General features: G+C 34.7%; 1 protein-coding gene across 1 annotated transcript; it reads right to left on the bottom strand.

Moving 5' to 3' along the window:
• Nucleotides 1-9,729: 9,729 nt before the first annotated feature.
• On the bottom strand, nucleotides 9,730-10,536 carry LOC120080385 (putative CCR4-associated factor 1 homolog 8). The gene has a single exon (XM_039035034.2). It carries the CDS (start codon nucleotides 10,534-10,536, stop codon nucleotides 9,730-9,732), a length of 807 nt encoding a protein of 268 aa, XP_038890962.2.
• Between the last annotated feature and the right edge of the window lie 15,277 nt (nucleotides 10,537-25,813).

Genomic DNA, 25,813 nt, shown 5'->3' with positions numbered 1-25,813 from the left:
TTCTTTTATGTTCAGAAACTCTGGTAATTTCTTACCTTACTTTACCTTTTGCAAACATTATGTCTGGTCCTGTGGGTAATTCTGCAGGAATATCTATCGGCGAAAAACTTAATGGCCAGAATTATTTTTCTTGGTCACAATCTGTGAGAATGGTTCTCGAAGGACGACACAAGTTCGGATATCTAACTGGGAGATACCCAAACCGAACCCTGGGGATCCTCCGGAACGTATATGGAAAGGGGAGGATTCTCTCCTCCACTCGATTTTAATAAACAGTATGGAACCCCAGATTAGGAAGCCAATTCTTTACTTAGCATCAGCTCGAGATATTTGGAAAGTTGTCTAAAAACTATATTCGAAGAGGCAGAATACTTCACGCCTTTATACATTGAGAAAACATGTGCATGAGTGACTCTCGATGTAACATCCTATTTTAATAAATTATCACTCATATGGCAAGAAATGGATATGTGTTGGGAAATAGTTTGGAATTACCCAATCGACGGGGTTCAGTATTCGAAGATTGAAGAGGCTGACCACGTATATGATTTTCTAGCTGGCTTAAACTCGAAATTTGATGGTGTTCGGAGCCGAATTTTGGGAGAAAGACCAATGTCGTCCCTGATGGAAGTTTGCTCAGAAGTCAGATTGGAAGAAGTTCGAACCAGCGCTATGAATAGTACAACAATTATTACCTTAGACTCTGCTACGTTTGAAGTCAAGTCATCTAGATTAGAGAATGACAAACAAAATGGAAAGACCCCTCCAATTTGTGAACATTGTAAGAAACCATGCATACAAAAAACCAATGCTGGAAATTACATGGTCGACCACCAAATGGCAAGCGGCATCCTCCGAATAATAAATTTAAGTCGAGTCGAGCCTTCGTCGGTGAAATAGTTGATGGTGCTACTCAAAGGACCAGCCAGGTGGATCTAGGTACCGTTGGAACTGATAATATTGTCCAATCAGGTACTCCCCATTCCTTTAGTTTCTTTGCTGAGGGAGATGAATCCTGGATCCTTGATTCCAGAGCAACTAACCACTTAACTGGATCATCTGATCAATTCCTCTCCTATTATCCAAGTGTTGGAAATGAGAGAATACGAATTGCAGATGGATCGTTTGCCCTCGTTGCTGGAAAGGGTCATTTACCTTCGATCCGGGGGTTGGTTTTACAGAATGTTTTACATATGCCAAAGACATCTTATAATTTTCTATTGTTCAGTAAAATAACTAAAGATTTTAACTGCAAAGTTGTTTTCTCACCAGGTGATGTTTTATTTCAGGACCTGAGCTCGGGGAAGACGATTGGCACTGTTTGGCACAATAGGGGGCTCTATTTCCTCTCCAATGATATTTCCTCTAGGAGTTTGTATAGGACTAGTTTATTGTCTTCTCTTACTATTTTTGAAACTGATTTTTTATTATGGCACTTTCAACTTGGACATACAAACTTTCATTATATGAAATATCTGTTTCTCCACTTAGTTCGTAATATGAATGTGTCTTCTTTATCTTGTAATGTTTGTATTCGTGCAAAGCAACCCAGAGCCTCCTTTACTTCATAACCCTATAAACCTTCCCAACCCTTCCATTTGATACATAGTGACATTTGGGGTTCATCTAATGTCACAACTGTGTTGGGAAAACAGTGGTTTGTCACCTTTATAGATGATCACACCCATCTTATATGGATGTTTCTTCCTACAGACAAATTTGAAGTGACGACAATATTTCAACAATTCTATACTACCGTCGAAACTCAATTCAATACCAAAATTGCCATTCTTCGGAGTGACAATGGACATGAGTTTATTAATCAGTCCCTCCGTGAGTTTCTAACATCTAAAGATATCATCCACCAGAATTCCTATGCCTATAACCCACAGCAAAATGGGGTGGCTGAGCGAAAAAATCGTCACCTTATTGAAGTAGCCCGATCTCTCATGATACCTGCTTCCCTACCGTCGTATCTGTGGGGAGATGTTGTATTTACTGCAGCTCATCTCATCAATTGGATGTCCTCCAGTGTGCTTAAATTCCAAACCCCTTTAGAATGTTTTAAAGAATCTTTTTCGTCCACTCGTCTTTTCCCACATGTTCCTCTTCGGGTGTTTGGCTGTACTGTTTTTATTCATAATCACGGTCCTCACTAGAGCAAATTTGCTCCTCGGGCCAAAAAATGTGTGTTTTTTGGGTATCCTCTCCATCAACGGGGATATAAGTGTTTTCAGCCTTCCTCTCGAAAGTATTTTGTAACCATGGATGTCACATTTCAAGAGGACAAACCCTTTTTTACCCTTAGTTCTCTTCAGGGGGAGAGCATAAGTGAAGAGGCTAACACATCTACCTACTCTGTTCCTTTAGATCTATTTCTAGAGCCTATTCCTAATACAAATGATCCTGTCCTCCTTACAAGTGAAAATGTTGTTTAGCCCTAAGGGCATTTTAGTTTTTTTATGTGGTGTTTATAGTCTAGGGTTTCTTCCCTTTGGTTATTTATACATGTCCCTATATTATGTACTATGTATCAGAATTAAATACAAAACTCTCATCGTTGTTTTTTCTTCTTGGTATAAGGTTTTTCACATAACTCTGATGTTTTTTTTCTCTTCTACCCTTATTTCTCAATAAATTCAATTTATTATTTGTTACAATTATAATTAGTTATTATTAAGTGGGTTGTTACTCCACTTCATCATATATATATTTGAGAATATCTTATTTCAAAAAGAATAAGGCTGAATTCTATCACTGGTAAGATTTAACACAAAGAAGACAAGCAAAGAAGATTATTATTTCATTATTTCATTAATCAATGGCTATATATGGATATAAGGTCAATTGCCTATTAAGGTAAGATCGTCAATATGCTACATTAAAGGAATTTTATATGATAAATACAAAACATAATAATAAACAATTATGATGATTGATTACGATTTATTTTCCTAATATGGCCCGCAAGATGGTGGATCCATTAGTTACACCAATCTTGGATTTTAGAAGATGAAATTAATGGCGAGATAGAGATTTGGTGAGAGCATCTGCCAGCAGATCTTTGGAGAAAATATGCGTCACATGGAGTTGACCATTTTGTTCTTTTTCACGAAAAAAAATGAAAAATCAAGCGCAATGTGTTTCATTCGTGAGTGGAATATTGGTTTTGCACATAAATATGTAGTTCCGACATTGTCACAATAAATAATTGGAGGTTGACATGAAATAATGCCAAGTTCACCAAATAAGGATTGAATCCAACATAACTCAGTAGTAATGAAAGCAACAAATCGATATTCAGCTTTTGTAGGTGATTTTGTAATCATTTTTTGCTTTATCAAACTCCAAGATTGGATTTTTCCCAAGGAAGACAATATATGCACGGGTGGATGTTCGATCAACCTTATTACCTGCCAAATCAGTATATGAAAATTAATGAAGAGTTGGTGGTGACTTTTTGTCCAAGAAAATATCATGTGTTATTGTGCTTTTTAAGTATCAAAGGACACGTTTAACAACATTCCAATGAGTAGTTATGTGATTGTGCATAAATTGAGATAGTTTGTTAACAACATTAGAGATATCCGGCCGAGTGAAAGAAAGATATTGTAAGCTACCAACAACTTGACAATACTCAGTAGCATCAGGTAAGATGTTGATAATGGTGTTTGAACATCATTGGCATCGATCATCTTAGTGTGATTGAGGAGATCATGAGTATACTTGTGTTGAGTAAGAAAAAGCCCATTTTCATAAAAGTGACCTCTAGACCAAGAAAATAATGAATGGGCCTAGATCTTTAATGGAGAATTGATAACCAACTTGTTGCTCAAAATTGATAATAACCAAAGAATTTCTAGTGACAATAATATCATCGACATACCAAGCAATAGTGTGGTAACGTGATCACTAGAATAAATAAATAAAGAGGAATCCACATAAGAATTAGAGAAGGCAAGTGATTATAGATAGCTTTAAAGCTCATTATACCATACACGAGGTGCCTACTTAAGACCATATAATGCCTTCTTAAGTTTGCACACGTATGAAGGATGAACTTCATCAAAAAAACTGGGTGGTTGAGACATGAAAACATCCTCTGTAAGCATCCTATGATGAAAGGTATTGTTAACGTCAAGCTGTTGAAGTGACCAATTATGGTGTGAAATGCCAAACAAAATATTATTCGAATAGTAGTGTGCTTAACAACCTAGACTAAATGTATCATAATAATCTAGTCTAGGTCTTTGATGAAATCCTTTAGCCACTAAGTAGGCTTTGTAGCGATCAATAGAGTCGTCGGGTTTTCATTTGATACGGAAGACTCATTTACATCCAATGAGATTTTGAGCAGAAGATGGGGAACTAATTTCCAAGTGCCATTTCAGATGAGAGCATTATATTAATCGGATTAATGTTCAGTTGGATAGTAGATGGCTGGTTGTTTGGTGGAGGTGAAGGTTCTTCATGCAAAGAACTTCTACAATGAAGTTGATTTGGAGATGGTGTTGATGTTTGGCCAAGCACCTCGAGATCAGATGAGTTATCTACGAAAGGTGATGAAATTATAGGAGCTCCATTAGATAGAGATGGAGAATTTTCATGCAAAATATGGGGTCATTAATAGTAGGGGTGGAAACAGTTCGATTTGGTGGTCAAACCGAACAGCATACCGAACCAATTTCAAATTCGATTTTGGCATTTTAAAAAAATCTATGTTATATTTTTTTAATTAAAAAATGGTTCGGTTCGATTCGGCTTTGTTCTTTAAATTAAAAAAAATTCGGTTTTAAATTCGGTTTTACTCTTTTTTTAATATATAAATAAATAAATAAATATATATATATATATAAAAGTTAAAACGGTTTGGTTCGGTTTCAAATTCGGTTTTCGAAATTGAAACCGAACCGTACCGAATTAATTCGATTTCAAAATTTCTTCAAACCGGATTAACCACATTTTTCGATTTCACTGAGTTTTCGGTTCGGTTAGGTTCGGTTTTTAGAAACGGTTCAGTTTTTGCGGTTTGAATGACCACCCTAATTAATAGAAGAAGGTGGACAATTTGAGCACGTGGCTGGGAAGAATGGGAAGGAGAGGAAAAAGAGATAATTTAGTGTTAGCGAAAAATTTTTCACAATAGATTTAAACATGGAAAAAATAACAAACAATTATGATTTTTGTTTCATGGGGTATAACTTAAATGTATTTGGTGAAATGATCAACAAATATGAGATAGTATTTGAAACCATCATGAGATTGAATTGGGATTTGACCCCAAACATCAGAATAAATGAGTTCAAGAGAGGCTGAACTGGTGAATGAAGATATTAAATATGGCAATTTATACATATATTTGATTACATTTGCAAAAATTGCAGTTCACAAAATTCTTCGAGGAGGAAGAAAGAGGAAGAACAAATGTACGAAGAACATGGCGCAAAATTTTAAAAGAATGATGCCCGAGACGATTGTGTCATTGTTGAGCGGAGGTTTTGGCAACAACAAGAGCGAGGATTGAAGGAGATGAAAATGGTGCTTTGGTTGCCCATTCATAGGCTCCATCTTTATTTGACCCTTCTAGTAGATGTTTCCCCTTATGAAGACCCTTCACCACAAAAGAAGTAGGTAAGAATTCAATGGAGACATCATTAGTGGAACAAAATGAAGAAAAATTGGAAAAAAAACTCTTTCAAGCAAGAAGCTCAAATACCATAACACAAATAAGACGAGCAGAGAAGATTATTATTTCATGGTCAATTGCCTACTAAGGCAAGATATTAGAGGATTTTTATATGGTAAATACAAAACACAATAATAAATAATTATGATGATTAATTACAATTTATTTTTCTAATAAGATTAAACAACCTTTAGATGATGCTTTACTTGATGCATGGATTTTGCATCTTCAACATTCATAGCTCGGTTATTTCTTTTGCGCCTTGATTGGCATTCTTTTTTATCATCTAAAAACTAACCAGTTTAACATTTCCTTATGATCATCTGAAGAGATTAAAGATAGCTTGCTGGATTTTCAATGGCTATTTTTCTTGATTAGCATTCTTTTTGTTCCTTATTCACTGCATAGTTTTATTATATTCATATTTTATTTAAATTTATAAACTTGGAACCTATGAAGCACAAATATAGATATGGCTACACGATATGGATACGATCGGATACGACGATTCGCCAATTTCTAAAAACTAAGATACTGATACGTCTAAGGATGCGTCATTTTTTTTTATATATATTTTTAATATATATATATGTATATATATATTTCTAAAAAATGAGGATACTAATATGTTGAAGATACATTTTCTTTTTCTTTAAGAAAATCTAGGATATAGATAAATTTAGCATACAAATTAGTAGCAATAGCAAAAAATAGAATACAAACAGTCAAATACAATACAAAAAACAACATCTAAGATGGTTAATAAAATGCAATAGAAAAGTGACTCATATTGCAAAGAAAAAGATGAAGATTCAGAGGGAGAAGTGCGAAGATAAATGAAGAACTTCTTCATTGAATTGTTGAAGATAACCAAATGGTTTATACTTTGGTGGACTTTGTGGGGACTCAAATGTGAAGATGGAGATTAGATGATTTTAATCTAGGGTTTGGTCCGTTATTATTATTATTTTTTTTTTAGTTTTGGACTCGAGTAATGAGCTTTCTAAATAAGTTGTCCAGTTTTAGATTGGGAAAGATTAGATGAGTTGCTTGTCTTTTTTCTTTAAAAGAAAGTACGTATAGAAATAGATACACCAAATCGCGTGGCATATATGTATCTGGGAAGTATCTAGAAGTATTGGTATCCGATACATGTCTGATATAGATTTTTTGCCTCACATGAAGTACCTGTGCTTCATAGCTTGGAACTAGATGCTCCTGCAAAAAGAAGTGTGACAATCGTTTTCTATTCAACCTACTCAATTATTCCAAGGGTCATAGATGAATATGTTATTGTAATGGCTTTGCTATACATGACATTCAACTTAAATTTTGGCCTTTTTTTTTGGTATTTTTTTGTATTTTGTGAACTACCTTATGTTGATAGAAATAAAGCTAAGTTCAACACTTTATCATGGAATGTTGCATAACTTCTTATTCTAGGAAATTATTGAACACTTTTATTTTGTAATGTGCATGGATTACTAAACTTAAATTAGAGGAAGAAGTAACATTATATTTAATATGTTATATATGTGAAGTACTTTGTGGGTAGATTTGGTTACTTAAAAATAAAAAGAAACTTTTTTTTGAAGATGAATCAATATATCGGATATTTAAATAATAAATGAGTTCACTTGTAGCACAAAAAATAAATTTAGTTACTAAAAAAATTTATATTATTAAAAATTCTATTGATAGAAAAAACCGACTCTTTTTATAGCAATGGATAAAGGCTATAACAAAATTCATATATAAAAAAAAAGAACAATAATCATAGCAATGACAAAAGAGTAAATATGTTAATTATTGCATAAGATTAAGGCTATTGATAATATATAATAGCACTACAAAAATGCTATTATAAACAAACGATAGCACAATATTTTAGCTATATGAAGATATAATAGCTTCAAGCAAAAATGCTATCAAATGTTCTCATAGGAATACATATAAGTTATACCTTCATACTATATTATATCATTCGTTATAACTATACAAAAACGCTACCAAAAGTCTTAGACTTTTAATAATATGGGTTGTTAGGACCTACACAAAAACATTATTTAACCCATTTTATATCATTTTTCATTAGCTATCGTATCTGTCACTTCCTATAGTTTGGAGACTAATAAGATATCCATTTTCGTTTCATGTAATTAAATTATTTATTAAGAAATTATTATATTAAAGAGATATAATTATATTGTAAATAGTAGCTAGTTAACCGAGCATCAGAGATCTACCCAAAATCCGAGCATTTTGAAGGTTGAGATGTATAACGGCTCAAGCGATAATGGTTTAGATGAGTAACAGGTGAATTAAAGTTTGGTAGTGGTTTGAAAGTTGAAAGGTTGTGTCAGCTTCAATTACTAGGGGTTGGCCTTTAAAGGTGATAAAAAAGGAGTATGCTAAAAAACTCATACTTATTTTTCTACCATTTGAGTCACAAACTTTTTTTTTTTTTTAATTGGACTATTTTCAAACTTGATTTTAACTTGAGTGTTGGAGTGGACTTGGCTCAACACCACACGGTGTTTAGTTTTGTTCATTTTGTAGAATATTGGACTACTCTCACTCAAGAAATACAAATTTATTGTTGATGGATCATCAAATTCTTTTCCCTCTTCTTTAATCGTTGGTGGAGTTAATTGATTAGGTGTTTGATTCTCATTCTCATTATAGAGTTTTGAGGAAAAAAATGATGTGAAATGTTAATTTCTTTTTCCATTCTTTGTTTTTGAATCCTTGGTGAAATTGATAGATTAGGTGTTTTATTTTTGCTCTGATTGTAGGGTTTTTAGAAAATGATGTGAAATCGATGATCTAATGAATTTGGATGATGGTTTTGCTCTAAAAATTAGCTGACAATTTTTGGAGAGCTATCTCAGGACAATGGATTCAATGTTGAGATAGAGATTTTGGAGAGGGTTATTAAACATCAACATGTACATATTATTGGGTTTCTATTCAAAACTCTATAATGAGTATATGCCCAATGGGAGCACAGGGAACCCTTTTCATGGAAAGAAGAGGAACAGAAGAATGGAGATGGGAGGGGGAAGTGTATTTTGAAATTTTAGGGATCATATAGACATTCATCTCAAATCTAAGGGGCTAAAAATATATTTTATCCTATTTTATTTTTTTAAAAATCATCAAGTTCTTTGATGTTTATTAATGATTTAACTTATGGAATGAAAATATAATTGGATATACTTGAACAATAGTAGACGGGTTCAAAATAGTGGCGGAGAACAAAAATGTTTATAGAAATTAGGTACAATTAAGGAAGTTTAACCAAACAAATATGTCTCAATTGAAAACTATAAAACCATAAAGATTCAATTAAAAGTTTTAAAATAATAAATATATACAAAATTGAAACCATGTCCAAACAATAATTACATTTTAAATTTTACTATTAAGATCATCCTTTATTAGAAAAAAAATTCCTCTTTAACACAATTATCTTGACCTACTCTTTGGTCGAGATGAAATAAAAAGTAGAGAAATAAATGGATGGGATTAAAAGATTAAAGAGTATAGCTAAATTAAAATCATACATGTTACTATTTTCAAAGTTATCAATAGAAACAATATATTGCTTATGACTTTATAAATATAAATTTTATAATATGTTGCTAATTGGAAGACTATCATAAGTAGCGCCTCGAATACATTCATTCATTATATTGCTTATAACTCTTTGATACTAATTTGTTAGGATATTACCTAATACAGAACACAAGAAAATAGAAGAACGCTAAAAAAACTAGTCCGGAATACTCAAGAACACAAAAAAATAGATAATAGAAAGAACACTTATCAAATATAGAAATATATTGCAATATACCAATAGTATTTCAAAGGAATACAATCTCAAATTCTCATAGATATACCCAAACATCCCAACTTTACGTTGACACACCTAACTACATCATTTACCCTTATCTAACCATTTTACAAATATGTTCCATCAATGAAACATCCCAATCCTAAACAATGACATGACCATAAAACAAACTATGAGCAAAGCATGCTCAATGTAGGTAATATGGATTGAACCAAGGGATCTTATGTCCCCGAATTCTATAATACAAACCATACAAGAACCCATCGAGATTTTCTGATGAAAACTCGTGCATCTTCTTCATCTTCGCATATGCAGAAGCTATCAACAAACTATCAAAACCAGCAAGATGATGGGTAGGAATGTCATTCACAATATTGAGTAACTTAGCAAGTTTTTTTAGTCCAAGTTCGCCATTAAGTAAGTATTCGCAATTGCGAATTATGTACTTTAGGTCACTAACCGTACCAAGGAAACATCGAGCTATGATGGCGAACTCCACTACAGACTCCGGCATGGATTTGATCACCATTAGCTTCAACAAATAAGCAACGTCATAGATACCATGAAATGTGACCCATTTGACGATTCGATTGCTACAAAGAATTGGTAGAAATGCGAGTTGAAATTCGGCTGATCGGATTCCTTCTTCTCTTTGTTTCTTGAAATCTAACCCTTTGTTCTTCAAGAATTGGATCGATGTAGGATTGGAGAGATCTGTTTGTTCGTCAAAATCAGAAAAAGTGAACTCCCATGTCATGCCAACATTTCCATTCTCGTCGGCTAGAGTAACGCCCAATTGAAGAATCTTCAAATGGTTTAAGTTGAACTTCAAATCTTGGTAGAGATGTTCCTTAGGAGCACCTCTCGGGGTGGATCGGATAAAACCAGGAAATTCGGTGTCAATGACGATTACTGGAAACCTAGAAAGATAGACATTAAAAATGGCTAATTCTCGGTAGAGATTATGAGACCAAACTTGTCGAACCAAGTCCATGATTCCAAGATTTTGTTATGATGGCGATGGAAGAATAACGATTAATTGCTTTCACTTTGGAAACTAGCAATGAGATATGGGTGGGTCTTCCGAAATATTTAAAGGCGGAAATTTGGGATAGCAAATTCTAAAAGGAAGAGGAATGAGTTACCTTTCTAATTAATTTAACAATATATTAAATAATACTTAAATAAAATTATTATTTTTTTTAAAATTCTATCAAAAAAAAAAAAATTGTTTGTCAATTATCTCTAAATAAATAGAAAAAATAGTGTCGAAGGATGCAATAAAATGGTAAAGAATAATAATATTAGAAAACCACTCTTTATTAATAAAACCTCACTGAAATTATATATATATATTAAATTGAAGACCTAGTAATATTTAAATCTTAACTTTTAAAAATATGAAATATCCACATTTTAATTAGAGAAAAATATTTTTTTAGTCTATGAGTTTTTAAGAATATGTGCGGTTGGTCTCTATAGGTTGAACCTATTTTTTAAAATTGAGGGATTAAATTGGTTAAATTAAAAATATTATTGGTTTTAGCTATAGTAAGTGTTTTATAATGTTTTATTTAGATGAAAATTTGAAGTTTTGTTTGGTTGATATTTAATTTTTTAAACAATGTTAAAACTGAATTAAATTTTAAAAAAATCTACGATCCAACAATATTTTTGGGGTCTTCGAGCGGTGACGTACAACAGCTCTCTGAATGATGTCGGCTTTGAACAACAGTAGCAGTAGTAGGCTGCAAGTGAAAAACTAAGAAAAGGTAAGACGATTGAAAGAGAATGAAAGACGATAATGAACAATGAAGTCTAGTTTTAATCCAGGTCTTCATTTTGAAACATGAAAAATCAAAGATTTGAAATCTCAAGGCAATGGAATCATCATAATTTGGTAATAGTGAGTTATGAACTCAAGTGAACAAAGCTACAAAAGATTGAGTAATTATAATTAGAAGCGATATTTTGAAGCCTCAACCAATTTGGACATCTCTACAAAATCACAAAATACAAGATAAGTTTTATTTGGATATATCTCAAGCTATTGCTTCATTGAAGCACTTGAAGAATGTACAAAGAGAACATCTAATGCGAAAGATTTTGAAAGCAATGCGGTTGGAGATTTGTTTTGTTGCCTTTATCTTTTTCTAAGGTAGTGGTTTCTGCAAATGTCTCAAATAAAATCTTAAAATATTTTTCTTATCTGGAAATATCCTGACATTTTGTTCGATATTTTTTTTATTAAAGCACAATCTTTCTTTTCCAAATGGGAATTTGTTTTATAGTGATGTTGTTGTTTTTGGTTGGGATATTTTAATTCTTTTTAATGTAACAATATAAAATTTGAAAAATATTGTAATAGAGATAAAATATGGTGTGCTAAATACGTGCTAACATGGTTGAGATGTTCGGTGCACCTACTGAATCCTTATTACCAATGGTTTTATTTTTCTGTTTTACTATATTTGCAAAACTAAATTGTGGAATTGATGATTGTGTTTATTACCAATCAGAGTAGTCTTAATTACATGATTACATGGTAGTATTTTATTTAAGAAAATTATCAAATTCTTCTGTATTTATCAATGATTTGAATAAAATTTATGGAATTAAAATATAATTTAAGAAAAATTATCAAATTTTATTTTTCTATTTTGCTATATTTGCAAAACTAAATTGTGGAATTGATGATTGTGTTCAATACGAATTAGAGTAGTCTCAATTGCATGATTACATGGTAGTATTTTATTTAAGATAAATTATCAAATTCTTCTATATTTATCAATGATTTGAATAAAACTTATGGAATGAAAATAGAATTGGATACACATTTAAACAATGGCGTTGTTGGGTTCAAAGTAGTGGCGGAGAATAGAAATTAGGTACAATTACAAAAGTTTAACCAAATGAAACTTTTAAAACCATAAAGATTGAATTAAAAGTTTTAAAATAATAGATATGTACCAAATTGAAACTATGTCAAATGGCGGATACTAAACGATGACAGGAAGCGCTAGACGATGGTGTTAAGCGATTGTTTGGTTCTATACGATAGAACTAAACGATACGATGAAGAGCTATGTGATAGCCTTGAGCGATCGCTTACTACGATTGTTTATCTTTGATCGGGAGCTAAACGATGCGTTTAGTTGCTAGCGATAGAATTACGCAATCGTTTACCTCTATGCAGCAGCTAAGCGATGCGTCGAGTTGCTATGCGATAGCACTACGCGATCGCATACCTTTGTGCGGCAGCTGGGCGATGCATTGAATGCTATGCGATGGCATTAAACGATCATTTACCTTTTGCGTGCACTAAACGATCGACTTCATGCATTAGACGATGGAGCTAAGTGATCGTGTAGTAAATTGTTCATGCTAAACGATGGACCTGCGCGATAGTGTGAGACACTAAGCGATCGTGTAGGTTCCTTCGGTACTAGACGATGACACTATGCGATAGAAGAACAATACGATCGTGTAACTTTGCTAAATGATCAAGCATTTACTAAACAATCAGACAAAATGCAAGACGATGGTCGTCATTGCTAAACAATGAGACTTAGCAAGATGTTGACATGTTCAAAGGCTGCCGGTTCGACTAGTTCTCTTGTGGTCTGGTCCGGTTCAGCTTCGAATGGTTCTTGGCTGGTCCGATTCAGATGATTCGGGTCCGATTCAAGCTACTTGAGTTCGTTTTGGAGCGGTTCGAGTGGCGATACGTGTGAATTGTGATGCGATTATGGTGTGAGTTTGCGGTGATGCTTTATGCGGTGAACATGCAAGTTTTCCTAATAAGACCCAAGTATAAGTCTCACTAGGTTTCCTGGTAAGTCTAGGGTCGAACACAGGGACTACTAAGTAAATATGCGACAGTTACTTTGATTCTCTTACGGTGGTGAAAACAAATGAGTTGGATGGTGTTTTGATTAAGAATTTTTCCTATGTGACGGAGTTTGAACACATAGTTGATGAAATCGAGAGTTACAATGAGTATGCGATGAAGGGGTTGAGAAGGGGTTTAGCTAACACTTCCTAAGATTATGTATAGATTATACGATCATGCTACACACAAATAACAACACGTCATCTCTCAATGCCGAATGCCATAATTCCTATTTTTAGGACACATGCGATGTATACGCAAAAGTCGATAGGACTTATGTCAAGTCTCTATTCTTGTCTATGCGATGATGAAAGATGCACACATAAAACAAGGTGACCGTATACTATCATATCCTATTTCTAGGGTGCATGCGATGTGTTAATAGCAATAGAACTTATGTCTAGCAATAGAACTTATGTCTAAGTTTCTATTTCTTGCTTATGCGGTTCTAATCTGACTCTCTCAAGCCTAGATTCTTATTTGACTCTCTCAAGTCTAGATTCTATCTTTAGACTACTCTCTCAAGTATTTCTAAAGGTTGAATGACGCATACATAAGATAAGATGATCACATAAAATGTAAATCTTAAGTCATGCTAGCTAAGTACTTCTCAACCTATTTAGAAATTTAGCTACTCATGCGAAGTATGGAGAGATTGAACATAGATTGAAATGAGATTTCCATTTTTCTATAAATAAAATACTGAATACAAAATAAAAAATGGAATTTAGAGATAAGAAGACCAGTAAGTAATGTTTTGCTTCCCGTGGCCTTTTACACTACTCTTGTTCACTCCAACTCTGTTCCAAATGTATATTCTTGCTTTCCCAAGTGTTGACCCTCTCTCCTTTGCAACGCTTTCCGACAGTCTCTCCATCTATCCAGGAATGATCTCTCGGCTCCCTTGTCTCCTTACTCGTCTCCGTCCTTTAAATATAAGTATGAGTATGTACGTGAATAGACTAACGACTCTCTAACTTGTATATTTCTCGATATATTTGTTATAATGGTGGCCTTCGGTATTTATAGAGCTCAAGGTGAAGCAGCCTTCCTTTCTAATGATTGCAATGATGGGCGGTCATTAAATCCCCTACTCTGATGTGCCGATTAATGGTCATCAAAAGTTGAGTGTACTTGCTACAGTGTGGCTTTAACGACTTGTCAACTAAATTCGAATTCGACCGTCATCAACTTTCTGTCCCATCATGATTTATTATGTTGTCACCTTGATGTGCAGTCTTTATGCGGCAATCTTTTTAAGAAGCTTCTCACGACCGCATACGATCGCAATCTTCAAGTGCGCTGACGCCTAATTCCTTTGGACCATAATTTTACTTGCACCATTGCATTTTTCCTACACAAGATAAGTAAATTAACTACTTTTATGCGATGAGCGCATGCAATCGCAATTCCTTTCAGTTTAGCACTTTTGGATATGATATTGCTTATTTTACCGTTGCATTCTCTCATTGTTTTACTTATTTGAGCTATAATAGCTTGTATTTCTACTCGTTATCAAGCGGTCCGGGAGCAGTTCGGAAGCTATTTTGTAATAATTAGGTTTTGTTTGCTTATTTGAGCTGTAATAACTTATATTTCTACCTATCAATCTGTGTTTAATTATTTATGCATTTGATGTATGTTATAATTAAATAAATATTGAATGTGCATATAGTACGCCATTTAGATGTAAAATCCCACCATAGGAAGCATGTTACATGCATTGAAAGTATGTTATAATTGTTATAATATATAGTATGCATGTTAGGGTTTCTTGTATTTAATATAAATGTTATATTAAATGTTGAATGCCTAATGTATATTATGAATGTTTAGCATGTCTAAAGTATTATAAGTTGTTATAAAATTGGGTTAGACATTTAAAATCCATAAACAACAGCTGCATGCTCACGTAGGTTGACCACCTGTTTTAATTGTTAAAACTTATAAAACCTAGGTTAGAAACTCAACCGGTATATAATCCTGTCTAAGGCTGGGGGTACTTAAGTTGACGATTTACGGAACACCTTCTACTTGGGGATTAGGGCCGAATAATTGAGCGTTGGTTATTGGTGACGGGAAATTGGAAGTCAATTTTACTCGACAACCAACTTCCCATGGACACAGTATGCAATGCATGTTCCTAAGATATGCACTGATAGTCATGCGTTGATGGTCATGCGTTGGAATGAATATGCGTTAATAAATGTATGCGATGACCATGCATTTTGCCACAAGTTTTCTTGCATTCACACCTAGTATAACATGGACGCAAGTTTCTCAGGTAATCTGAGGTCAAACACAGGGACTTGTAACTGTGGTGATGTGCATGCAGTGGTTGAATAAAATAATGGAGGGGATATTGTTACATTAATCCTACTCCTACTCCTATTTAACAGACAACGCAATGAGAATATGCATGAAAGGTAGAGATGCGGCAAACCTTGACATGAAATAAATGTATGGGAAATAGATAAAATGCGGAGATTTTTTCATTGCAACCCTTAAGAGTGACTGCGAGGGTAACCCTAGTCAACGCAAGCCAATGCACTCATGCTACACTCATGCACGGCAAATCATTTTCCAACGAAAATGCGGTGCTCCTAAGTCTAGGACGCATGTGTTGAATGCAAAGTGTCCATAGAGTTTATTCCTAAGGCTCTACTCTTTCCCTATGCGATGATGCAAAATGCACACAACGCGGCGGTGACCGCACTCAATTGTATCTTATCTCTAGGATGCATGCGATGCGTTAATAACAAATAGTGCTCATTCCTAAGCGCCTATCTCTTGTATTATGTGTTATAATCTGACTCTCCCGAGCCTAGATTCTGACCTGACCTTCCCAAGCCTAGATCTGGTCCTTAGACTACCTTCTCGAGTATCCCTAATGAACGAATGAAGCATACATACTACAAGAAGTTCGCATGAACTTGGTTGACGCAAGGTTGCTACTATCCCTAGTGAACAATACAAACCTTGCTTAATGCGTCCAACCACTTACCTTCTCGGGCAGTTGATTGTTGTTGACTTTACTCATAGACAAGTAGTACGTTAGCCTATAGACAGGCATTGCAGCAGCTTCACACTAAGTAAATAAGGTTACTCTCACACTCGAACAACGCACACCTCTTGGTGGGTTGCTACATGCTTCATATCCCTAATCCACATGACTAAGTATGCAATACCCAGGAAATCCCACTAAGTGTTGCAATGAAAGTAAAGATGCTAAGCAAGAAGATGGAGATGGAGTCGAAGGAACAGAGAAAATTGAAAACAATTGTATTAATCACTTAATTCTAAATGTCTTACAATACATTATAGAAAACGAAAGGAAAAGAAATGACCAGATGGCAACAAAGCTTTGCTTCTAGCGGATGTGCGTCAAGGCTGCCGGTGGTGCCATGATGGGTAGAGGAGTTGATTCTCTCGAGATTTAACTCTGATTGAAGGCTTCAGTCATTAATTGGAATGGATGAAAGAGGTGAAGAACTCTTAGGCATCTTCTCACGCATTTTATTTGGATCGCGGGGAAAATCCTCGGTTGAAGGATAATCTCCGGATGATTGAATTTCAGCTCTTCGGCCTCTATTTATAGAGCTTGGGTCGCCGACAGCATTAATTAGACTCTCTGAGTCTGACATTCGGTGCATTCGTCCTTTCTGAACATCTGCCACTAACGGTGTGGTAGGTGAAATGTCAACATCATCTTTGGATTTTCTCGATGTAGATGCGTTGATGCGTTCATTTCACCTACCTTGCGTTAATCCCATTAAAATGCATTGTCGCATAGCCACAATCATTCAATGGCCGCATTCGCTTAATACCGCAACTCTACACGATGACCACATTCGCTTGATGAGCACAACTCCCAACTCCCATGCGATGGACGCATACAATTGATTACCGCAACATCCATGCGTTGATCGATGCGTTTGCCTTCGCGCTGGAGTGTTTCTTCGCATGCGGTCATCTATGCAATGGTCTAGTTTCCGCATTTGCATTCATTTCCTGCATTAGCTACAAAGATAGAACATTGAATGCATAATTAAAGCAAAATAACGAGTTAGCTGAGTTTCAATATGCTAATCGACGCAAGCTCATATTCTTGTGAATTCCTATCATGATCGACGCATGTTCTGCCTAAAAACCTTCATAATTCTAAGTAAAAGGCCAATGACATGCATTTCTGCATGTCATTAGTTACCGATTTTATGAGCATACGTGAGTGATGTGAGGTAATAAAATGGTTTATCACCTAGACATCGTAGGTTAAAATCCAATTATAAGAGTTATACTTGGATAAACCACATAGACTTAGGGTTGTTTTATTAGCTGTAAAGAACCTAAGTATAAATATACCCAAATAAAATACTTCAGTGGCAGTGTAATACTTCTATATGATAGAGTTATTAGAAAACTTCAATGGGAGATTAATAACATATATGATACGTTATTTTTAGCTCTCACGTCTCTAAGAGTTTACAATCCAGATTTAAGCGGTACTTCTGTCACCTTGGGAGTGACCTCCTTATGGAGAGTATTTTTTTAGCTTAAATCTAGATTTCGGTGAATAAGAGGAAGTTATTCAAATATAAGTCTATTATACGATAAATAGATTTCAACTGCCACATCACCATATAGTTTATTCCGTGAGATTCATATGATGCTTCATGTCACCCTTGGAATAACCTCCCTACGGAAAGTGTTTTGTATGAGTCAATATCAAGGTAAACGGAGGAAGTAGTTCATAGTAAGTGGGTGAAGGATATGTGTCAATATATCCTATAGTCTCCTTCATTAGTCTGAACCATGAGGTTCCTATGTTGTGCCTGCTAGTTAGCTTTAAGTGGCCCTTTGCTAGTCGTTTAGCGACGACTATCACCATGGAGGGTTGTAACATAGGATTCGGAACAACCCAGGCTTTAGTAAAATGAATAGAGTTTTATAGTTCCGTCTTGGATATTGTCTTCTATTTTGGAGGTAAGTTCATATCGTTCTATAAGATTTGAAAATGGTGAGTCACACTTACAAGAATTACTAACTTGTTAGTAAAGATCTTGACCGAAAACGATAACTAAATGACTATAGGAATAAGAGTTATTCTGGGGATAGTTTTTGGTCAAAATTGTTTGTTTTAGTGAAGGAGTATCTGACTGCCCCACGGTAGCACATATTCTGACTTACTAAAATATCATTGCAAATAAATAATGGTTATGGGTACATTATTATTTTTTTTTGATAAAAATTGATTTTGGATTTAGTTAAAATTTGCTAATTAGAATTTGTTTGAATTTTATCAGCATGTCGAATTCTAGAATACTCACTTCCGATATTTTTAACAGTAAAATCAAATCTACAAACAAATTACTAGCGGTTGATTGCACCAACAGAGGATTGTCCTCTATCTCCCAATTCATCTAAAATTATGAATTATATAGATGAGAATGTTGAATTCGAACAACAAATTAAATATGATTTACTTGTTATCGAAGCATGTTTAGTGGAAAATGATCAAATCTCGATAATTGATTCAGGTGCCGCTAATCATGTATGTACTTTCTCATTGGAAATAAGTTCCTGGAGACAGTTGACAGAAGGTGAAACAATCTTTAAGGTAGGGATTAGGAAGATTGTTTCAGCCAAAGCAGTGGGAGATATGAAGTTATTTATAGGAGATAAGTACATTTATTTGAAAAATGTATATTATATTCCTTCTATGAAAAGGAATCTAATTTATGTCTCCTGTTTGCTAGAACAAAATTATAAACTTTATTTCGAAAATGGTGAAGTGTTCATCAAAATGGGAAATAAACAGATTTGCTCAACAAAATTAGAAAATAACTTGTACATGTTAAAACCAACTGAGGTCAAAGTTGTTTTGAACATAGAGATGTTTAAAACTACTGGGACTCATAAGAAAAGGAAGATTTCTCCAAATGCCTATCTTTGGCATTTGAGACTGGGTCATATAAATCTTAATAGGATTGAGAGATTAGTTAAGAACGGTCATCTAAACAAGTTGGAATACAGTTCATTACCACCATGTGAGTTCTGTCTTGAGGGTAAAATGACAAAAAGATCTTTTTCTGGAAAAGGTCTTAGAGCCAAAGAACCCCTAAAGCTGATTCGTTCAGACCTTTGTGAGCCTCTAAATGTTAGAGAAAGAGGAGGGTATGAATATTTCATCAGTTTTATAGATGATTATTCTAGGTATGGGCATGTTTACCTAATGCGTCAAAAGTCTGAATCTTTTGAAAAGTTCAAAGAGTATAAGGCTGAGTTTGAAAACCAATTAGGTAGAAAGATTAAAACACTTCGATCGGATCAAGGTGGTGAGTATATGGACATAGAATTCCAGAACTATTTGATAGAACATGGAATTAATTCTCAACTCATAGCCCTTAGCACACCTCAGCAGAATGGTGTGGCAGAAAGGAGAAACAAAACCTTGTTGGACATGGTTTGTTCCATGATGAGTTACACTCAGTTACCAAATTCTTTTTTAGGACACACAATTGAGACTGTGGTGTATATTTTGAACATAGTTCCCTCGAAATGTGTTTCTGAAACACCTTACGAGCTCTGGAGAGGATGTAGAGGAAATCTAGATTACTTCAGGATTTGGGGTTGTCCAGCACATGTGTTGGTGCAAAATCCTAAAATGTTGGAACACCGTTCAAAAGTGTGCCTATTTGAGCGATAGACTACACAATGGTGCTATGAGCGCTACACGATAGACTAAGCATTGGACGATGGGAGTGCATGATAGACGCAGACGCTGGGTGATGGCATTGCACGATAAGCAGATGGGTTACACAATAGGCAGATGCGTTAGACGATAAGGCATCGATGCTACACGATGGGTGCAACAGCTATGCGATGGGTTATGCGCGAGATCGTTGAGAGCGACAGTTTACTAAACGATTGAGCTATACGATGGGGCATAAAATTAAACGATGGTCGGTCATGATACAATGTACTACACGACAAGGATCTGAGAGCTGTGGGCTAGAAAAGTTAACCAGACATATGATGATCGAAGGAAATTCCTGAAGACCATGCAGTTTGAGCTGGGCGAAAGAGGAAACATGCAAACCGACTAAGTTAAGCTAGAAAAAAAAGGAAGGAGACACTTCAAACAAGAGGTGGCGAGGTTGGGCGTGGGCAGATTAGGAGAAGAACGCCTGGACATGATTAAAGGAGGAGGTGTCAAGTTAAGGTGAAAGGTTAAACGCTTATAAATAGGGCAAGATACTTCATTTCAATTCACAAAACATTTCAATTTTGAAAGATCACTTAAAAAGGAGTAAGTGAGAGTAAATAAGAGAAATCCGTGTATTGAATGGAGGAGAAGCAGCATTGATTGGACGGTGATCAAAATAGTGGTGTTGGAAAAAGCAGAGTGTACAGACAGATGCCTGGGCCAAGTTTAAACGAGGAGTTATTGCAAACTACTCATGAAAATCAAGTGATTTTTAAACCAAAAGCTTTTAAATTGAATGTAGTTTTGGTATGAGGGCTGCTATGAGGAAATTCTAACTCTAAGGCTGTCAAATTTAAGGAAAACCAAAAGATGTTCACCAGTGAGTAGATAGTTAGGTCAGGTAGAGTGAACTTGAGACTTTAAACTTTCAAGAAGGAATCTCGAGGCGAAACTTTAAGGTAAGCTAGTTAAGACATTTTTCGAACATTTTTGTAGAAGGAAATGTCTTAAGATAACATCTGGAAGGATGAGTAATCTAAGCTTGAAGTTGAATCTGAAATAAGGTTCAACAAGAGATCAAGGGAAACCGGGTGAACTGGGAAGGAAAAGCAACCCCAGCGGATCACTGTGAGTGGTTTCTTATTTTAGGCTTTTAGCATATTCTAAATTAATATGCTATAGTTTATGAATGAATACTTATACCATGAGGTGAGCATGAGATTGGGATAGTCAGGGGGTTAACAAACCTAGCGCCTGAGCCCAAGATGAGACCTCACAGGATGGTCAGGGGACCGAGAAGTCTAGTTCTTGAGCCTGTGGGGGAAAACCTTGCATGGGATGGTCAGAGGGCCGACGGGCTTAGCTTCTGAGCCCATGAAAAGGAGGTCTATGTGCACATAGGTTAATGAATGTTTGTAGTTGTGAAATGTTAACTATCTACTGTGTGTAGATAGGTTTATGAAAAGCTTCATTCAAGATGGAGGTTTGCGTAGTAACCTTATGATATGATGTTTATAAGTTGAAACAGACTTATAATTATGATTCCACTCACTGGGCTTCAAAAGCTCATGTTTAATTTTCGTGTTTTCCTCATAGGTAGCAAAAAAGTCCAGGTTGCAGGGAGTGGTCAAGGTCTGCCTCAAGATAAAATTAGAACTAAATTAGAACTATGGTTGTAAATATAATTTAGAAACTTGTAAACTGGTTTCCTAAAAAAAATATGTGATTTCATTTATTCCATTAAGTTTTCCGTTGCAATATTAAATGTTTTTAAAAGGAAACTAGTAAGGAATGGGCAATTGGTGTCCTTAAAGAGTGACATCTGTTGTTATCATGCCTCCTCTTAAATAAGAGACGAAATCTAGGAGGAGGGGTGTGACACTTCATTTGTAGCACTTTACAATTCTTTGTAACAACTACAGAGTGGGTCGTATCCGATAGTGTTACTAGAATAAGGCACCCAACCTTATTCGTATACTATAGATCATTTTGACTATTTACTCAAACTTGATCCACTTTTATGTCTTTACATAAAGTTCAAGTATTCCTGTAATAGTCATGGATCTTTTAGTTTATTGAATTTATTTCTAAAACGAAATAAGCAATTCATATATTCAATAACAACTTTATCAATTTACAAAATAAGTTTATTGTTTAAAAACCACAAGTTTGAGGACATAAAACCCAACATATAAGTAGGCCTAGAATCACAGCGTTGTTCTTCAACATTTTCAGAAACGTGCACGCACGAGGATAGCTAGTCAACTGAGCTGGTTTTGTCTAATTTTAGCTGATTCCAGCTAGTTCAATGTTTTTGTCTGGTTCGAGCTGATTCCAGCCAGTTCAACCTTTCTTTCTTTTTCTTTTTCTTTTTTTTTTTTTTGGTTTGGTTTAACATAGTTTCAAGTCTTGAAGTCTGGTTTAGGGGATTTTCAGCTGGTCTGGGCCGATTCGAAGTTTTCGGGAGCAGTTCAGAGCTGAGGCTGAATTATTAATGTAATAATATAGTTGTTTTCTTGCTTAGGATGTCAAAACTGGTCCACTTAAATGTGTGTTTAATTAATTACGTATTATGAATGTATGTTAATTAAATTAAATCTTAATTATGCATTATGAAAGTATGTTTAATTAAATTAAATCTTGTTTGTGCATAAAGTATGTCATGTAGATTTAGAATCCCACCATAGGAAAGCATGTTATATGCATTGAAAGTATGTTATAAATGTTATAATATATCATATGCATGTGTAGGATTTCATGAGTATTAATATAAGTTGTTATATTAAATTATGAAATGTATAATGTATGTTATAAAGAATGTCTAAGTTATAAGTATTATAAAATGAATTAGACATTTAAAATCTATAACAAAGATAAATGCATGCTCACCTAGAGTTAACAAATACAACTTGTTTTAATAGTTAAAATATGTCGTTATCTTGTTAAACTTTGGTTACAATCTCAGTCCGATAAGATCCTGTCAAAGGCTGGAGGTACTTAAGTTGACGGTTTATGGAAAACCTACTACCTGGGGATCGAACCGATTCTTGAATTTTGTTAACCCAATTTTATGAGATTGTGTAAGCAGTGTGAGGTGATAAATGGTTATCACTTAGACATCGTAGGTTAAATCCAATATAAAAATTATACATAGATAAACACCTAGAGTTAGGTTATTTTAAATAGCCGGAATATACCTAAGTAAAAGTTTACCTAAACCATATAGAACACTTCAGTGAGAGATTAATGATATATATGATGTATTATTTTTAGTTTTTACATCCTTAAGAGTTCACACCATGAGATTCCTGCTCGACTTTGTGTCGTTTTTAGGTGAACGCTCCATTTGGAAAGTGTTTGCATAGGTTAATAGCAAGGTGAATAAGGGAAGTTGTTCATAGTATGTGGGAGAAGGAAGTGTGTCACACATCCTACGGTCTCCTTTATTAGGTTCCAGCGTGAGATTTCCATATTTCGCTTGCAGTGTCGTTTTAGGTGATCACCAATTCAGAAGGTTGTGACTTAGGGATCGGAACAACACAAACCTAAAAAATGGATAGCATTTCTTAGGCTCGTCTTCAACATTGTTTGCCCTTCAATAGCTTGTTGATACAGATCTCTGAGATCAGAAAATAGGGCGGGTTACACTTACAATAATTACTTAGTGCTAGTAAATTCTTGACCAAAAAGCGATAACTAAATGCTATAGATATAAGAGTTATTCTGGTATTAGTATTTAGTCAAGAATATCTTAATTCAGTGAAAGAGTAATTGACTACCCCTCAGTAGCGGTTATTTTGATTCACGAAAGTATCGTTGCAAATTAAGAAGATATGGGTAAAGGAACTCTTATATAAGAGTACCTATGAGCAGAAGCAAGGTCGTTTCAAATTCATTGTGACAGAAATACCGTATTCACAAACATACATACAAGTTATGCATCACAGAATAAATTACGGGATGCTTTTAACAATAAATACAAAGGACCGAGAGACTCACCTTTGAAGAACACTTCTTCTGTCTTTCTCTCACTCTCGTCAAGGAACAACACCTCTCGCTATCGCTACAATGCCAAGCCAATTGTCTACCAAATCTTGCTGTTGCTCACCACTGAACGGTCTTCTACATGAACAAACAGCAAGAAGAACACCACCACTCAGTGACTTTGGTATTCTCGGAGTGAGAATCTAGGTGGTGTGGGCTCTGTTGGATTTGGTAGAGGGAAAAAGGAAACACGATCATATTCAATGAGCAAGCAAGTGGGAAAGGTGTTGTGTCTATTGTATAGACGGGTGCTTAATTGTTTAGAAAAGGTGCACGATCATTTAGGTAATTGGGCATGATCGTTTAGATAATCTCGCTCTCACGCGCGATCGTTTAGTAAAAGCTATACGATCATTTAGGTCGACTGCACGTGTACACGATCATTTAGGAAAACTTGAGCTATCGTGTATGCTCTCGCTAGCTAAGCGATGAGTGATAACGAGCAGAAATGCACGTTATTATAATGCAAAGATATAAAACAATGTGGGTATGCAATGATAAAAATATACAAAATCATGTCCAAAAGCATTAAGTTGAGAATATTGCAATCGCATGCGCCCATCGCATTAAAGCATCTAATTTACTTATTTTGTGTAGGAAAATGCATTGGCGCAAAGCAAATTGAGAGATGACATGTTGTTGTGTGTGTGTAGCATGATCGCATAACTTGAACGCAATCATAGGATGTGTTAGCTAAATCCCTTCTCAACCCATTCCCCCCATTCTCATTGTAACTTTCATTGTCATCAACTCTTTACTCAATTCTACCACATAGGATTTATACTTTAAACAATACATCAACCACTTATTTGTAATCGTCACCGCAAAGGAATAAAAAATTTACCAACGCGTAGTATCTCAATAGTCTCTGTGTTCGACCCTGAACTTACCAGGAAACCTAGTAAGGTTTATACTTGGTTTTACTAGGAAAACTTGTATATGCAACTCATAATTCACCACCTAATGTCATACCATTATTTCGTCACATTCACAACGCATCAATAGGCAATGTACAATTCGTGAAGCAATTGTCCGATCTCTTTGCAAAATGAAAACTATTTTCATTTTATCCTTCAATTACAAAAACTGAATGTAACCTCTCACTTTCACATACGGTTATGAAAAAAAACCACCAACAATTATCTCATAATTGTTTAATTAAAAATAAATATAATAATATTATATTTGTAACCTATAGTTTTAATATCACATCATATGCAACATATAAACCGTAGTCTTTTTTTCCTCTACTAGATAGAAATCATATTTATATCATTTTCCTCCAATTAATATATCTTATATATCATGTCAACTATATCATATATAATTGACCAGTTTAATCATATCATATATAACCAAACTCCCTATTGCCAATTTGAACACTTCAAACTAAACCAAAAACTGATTCTCAACTTGAATCCATTAAGCTACCAAGGGGACCTTATGGACTGTGGCTTGAAGCTCCAACGGTACGTGAATAGCTAACTAAACTCTTTAACCACGAGGTCCACCATCCTTTAACTGTCAGACATTCCACTAAAGACCGACAGGTGCACTCTTCTCACCACATATATATTTCTGTGTCCATCGGATATAACCAGTCAACAGTAAGATAACCCTTCACAGATG

This window comes from Benincasa hispida, chromosome 1 (genome assembly GCF_027475165.1).
Source record: "Benincasa hispida cultivar pf3 chromosome 1, pf3_genome.v1.1, whole genome shotgun sequence".
Taxonomy (NCBI): domain Eukaryota; kingdom Viridiplantae; phylum Streptophyta; class Magnoliopsida; order Cucurbitales; family Cucurbitaceae; genus Benincasa; species Benincasa hispida.
The sequence above is the reverse complement of the archived record's forward strand: the minus strand, read 5'-3'. Positions and strand labels throughout refer to the sequence as shown.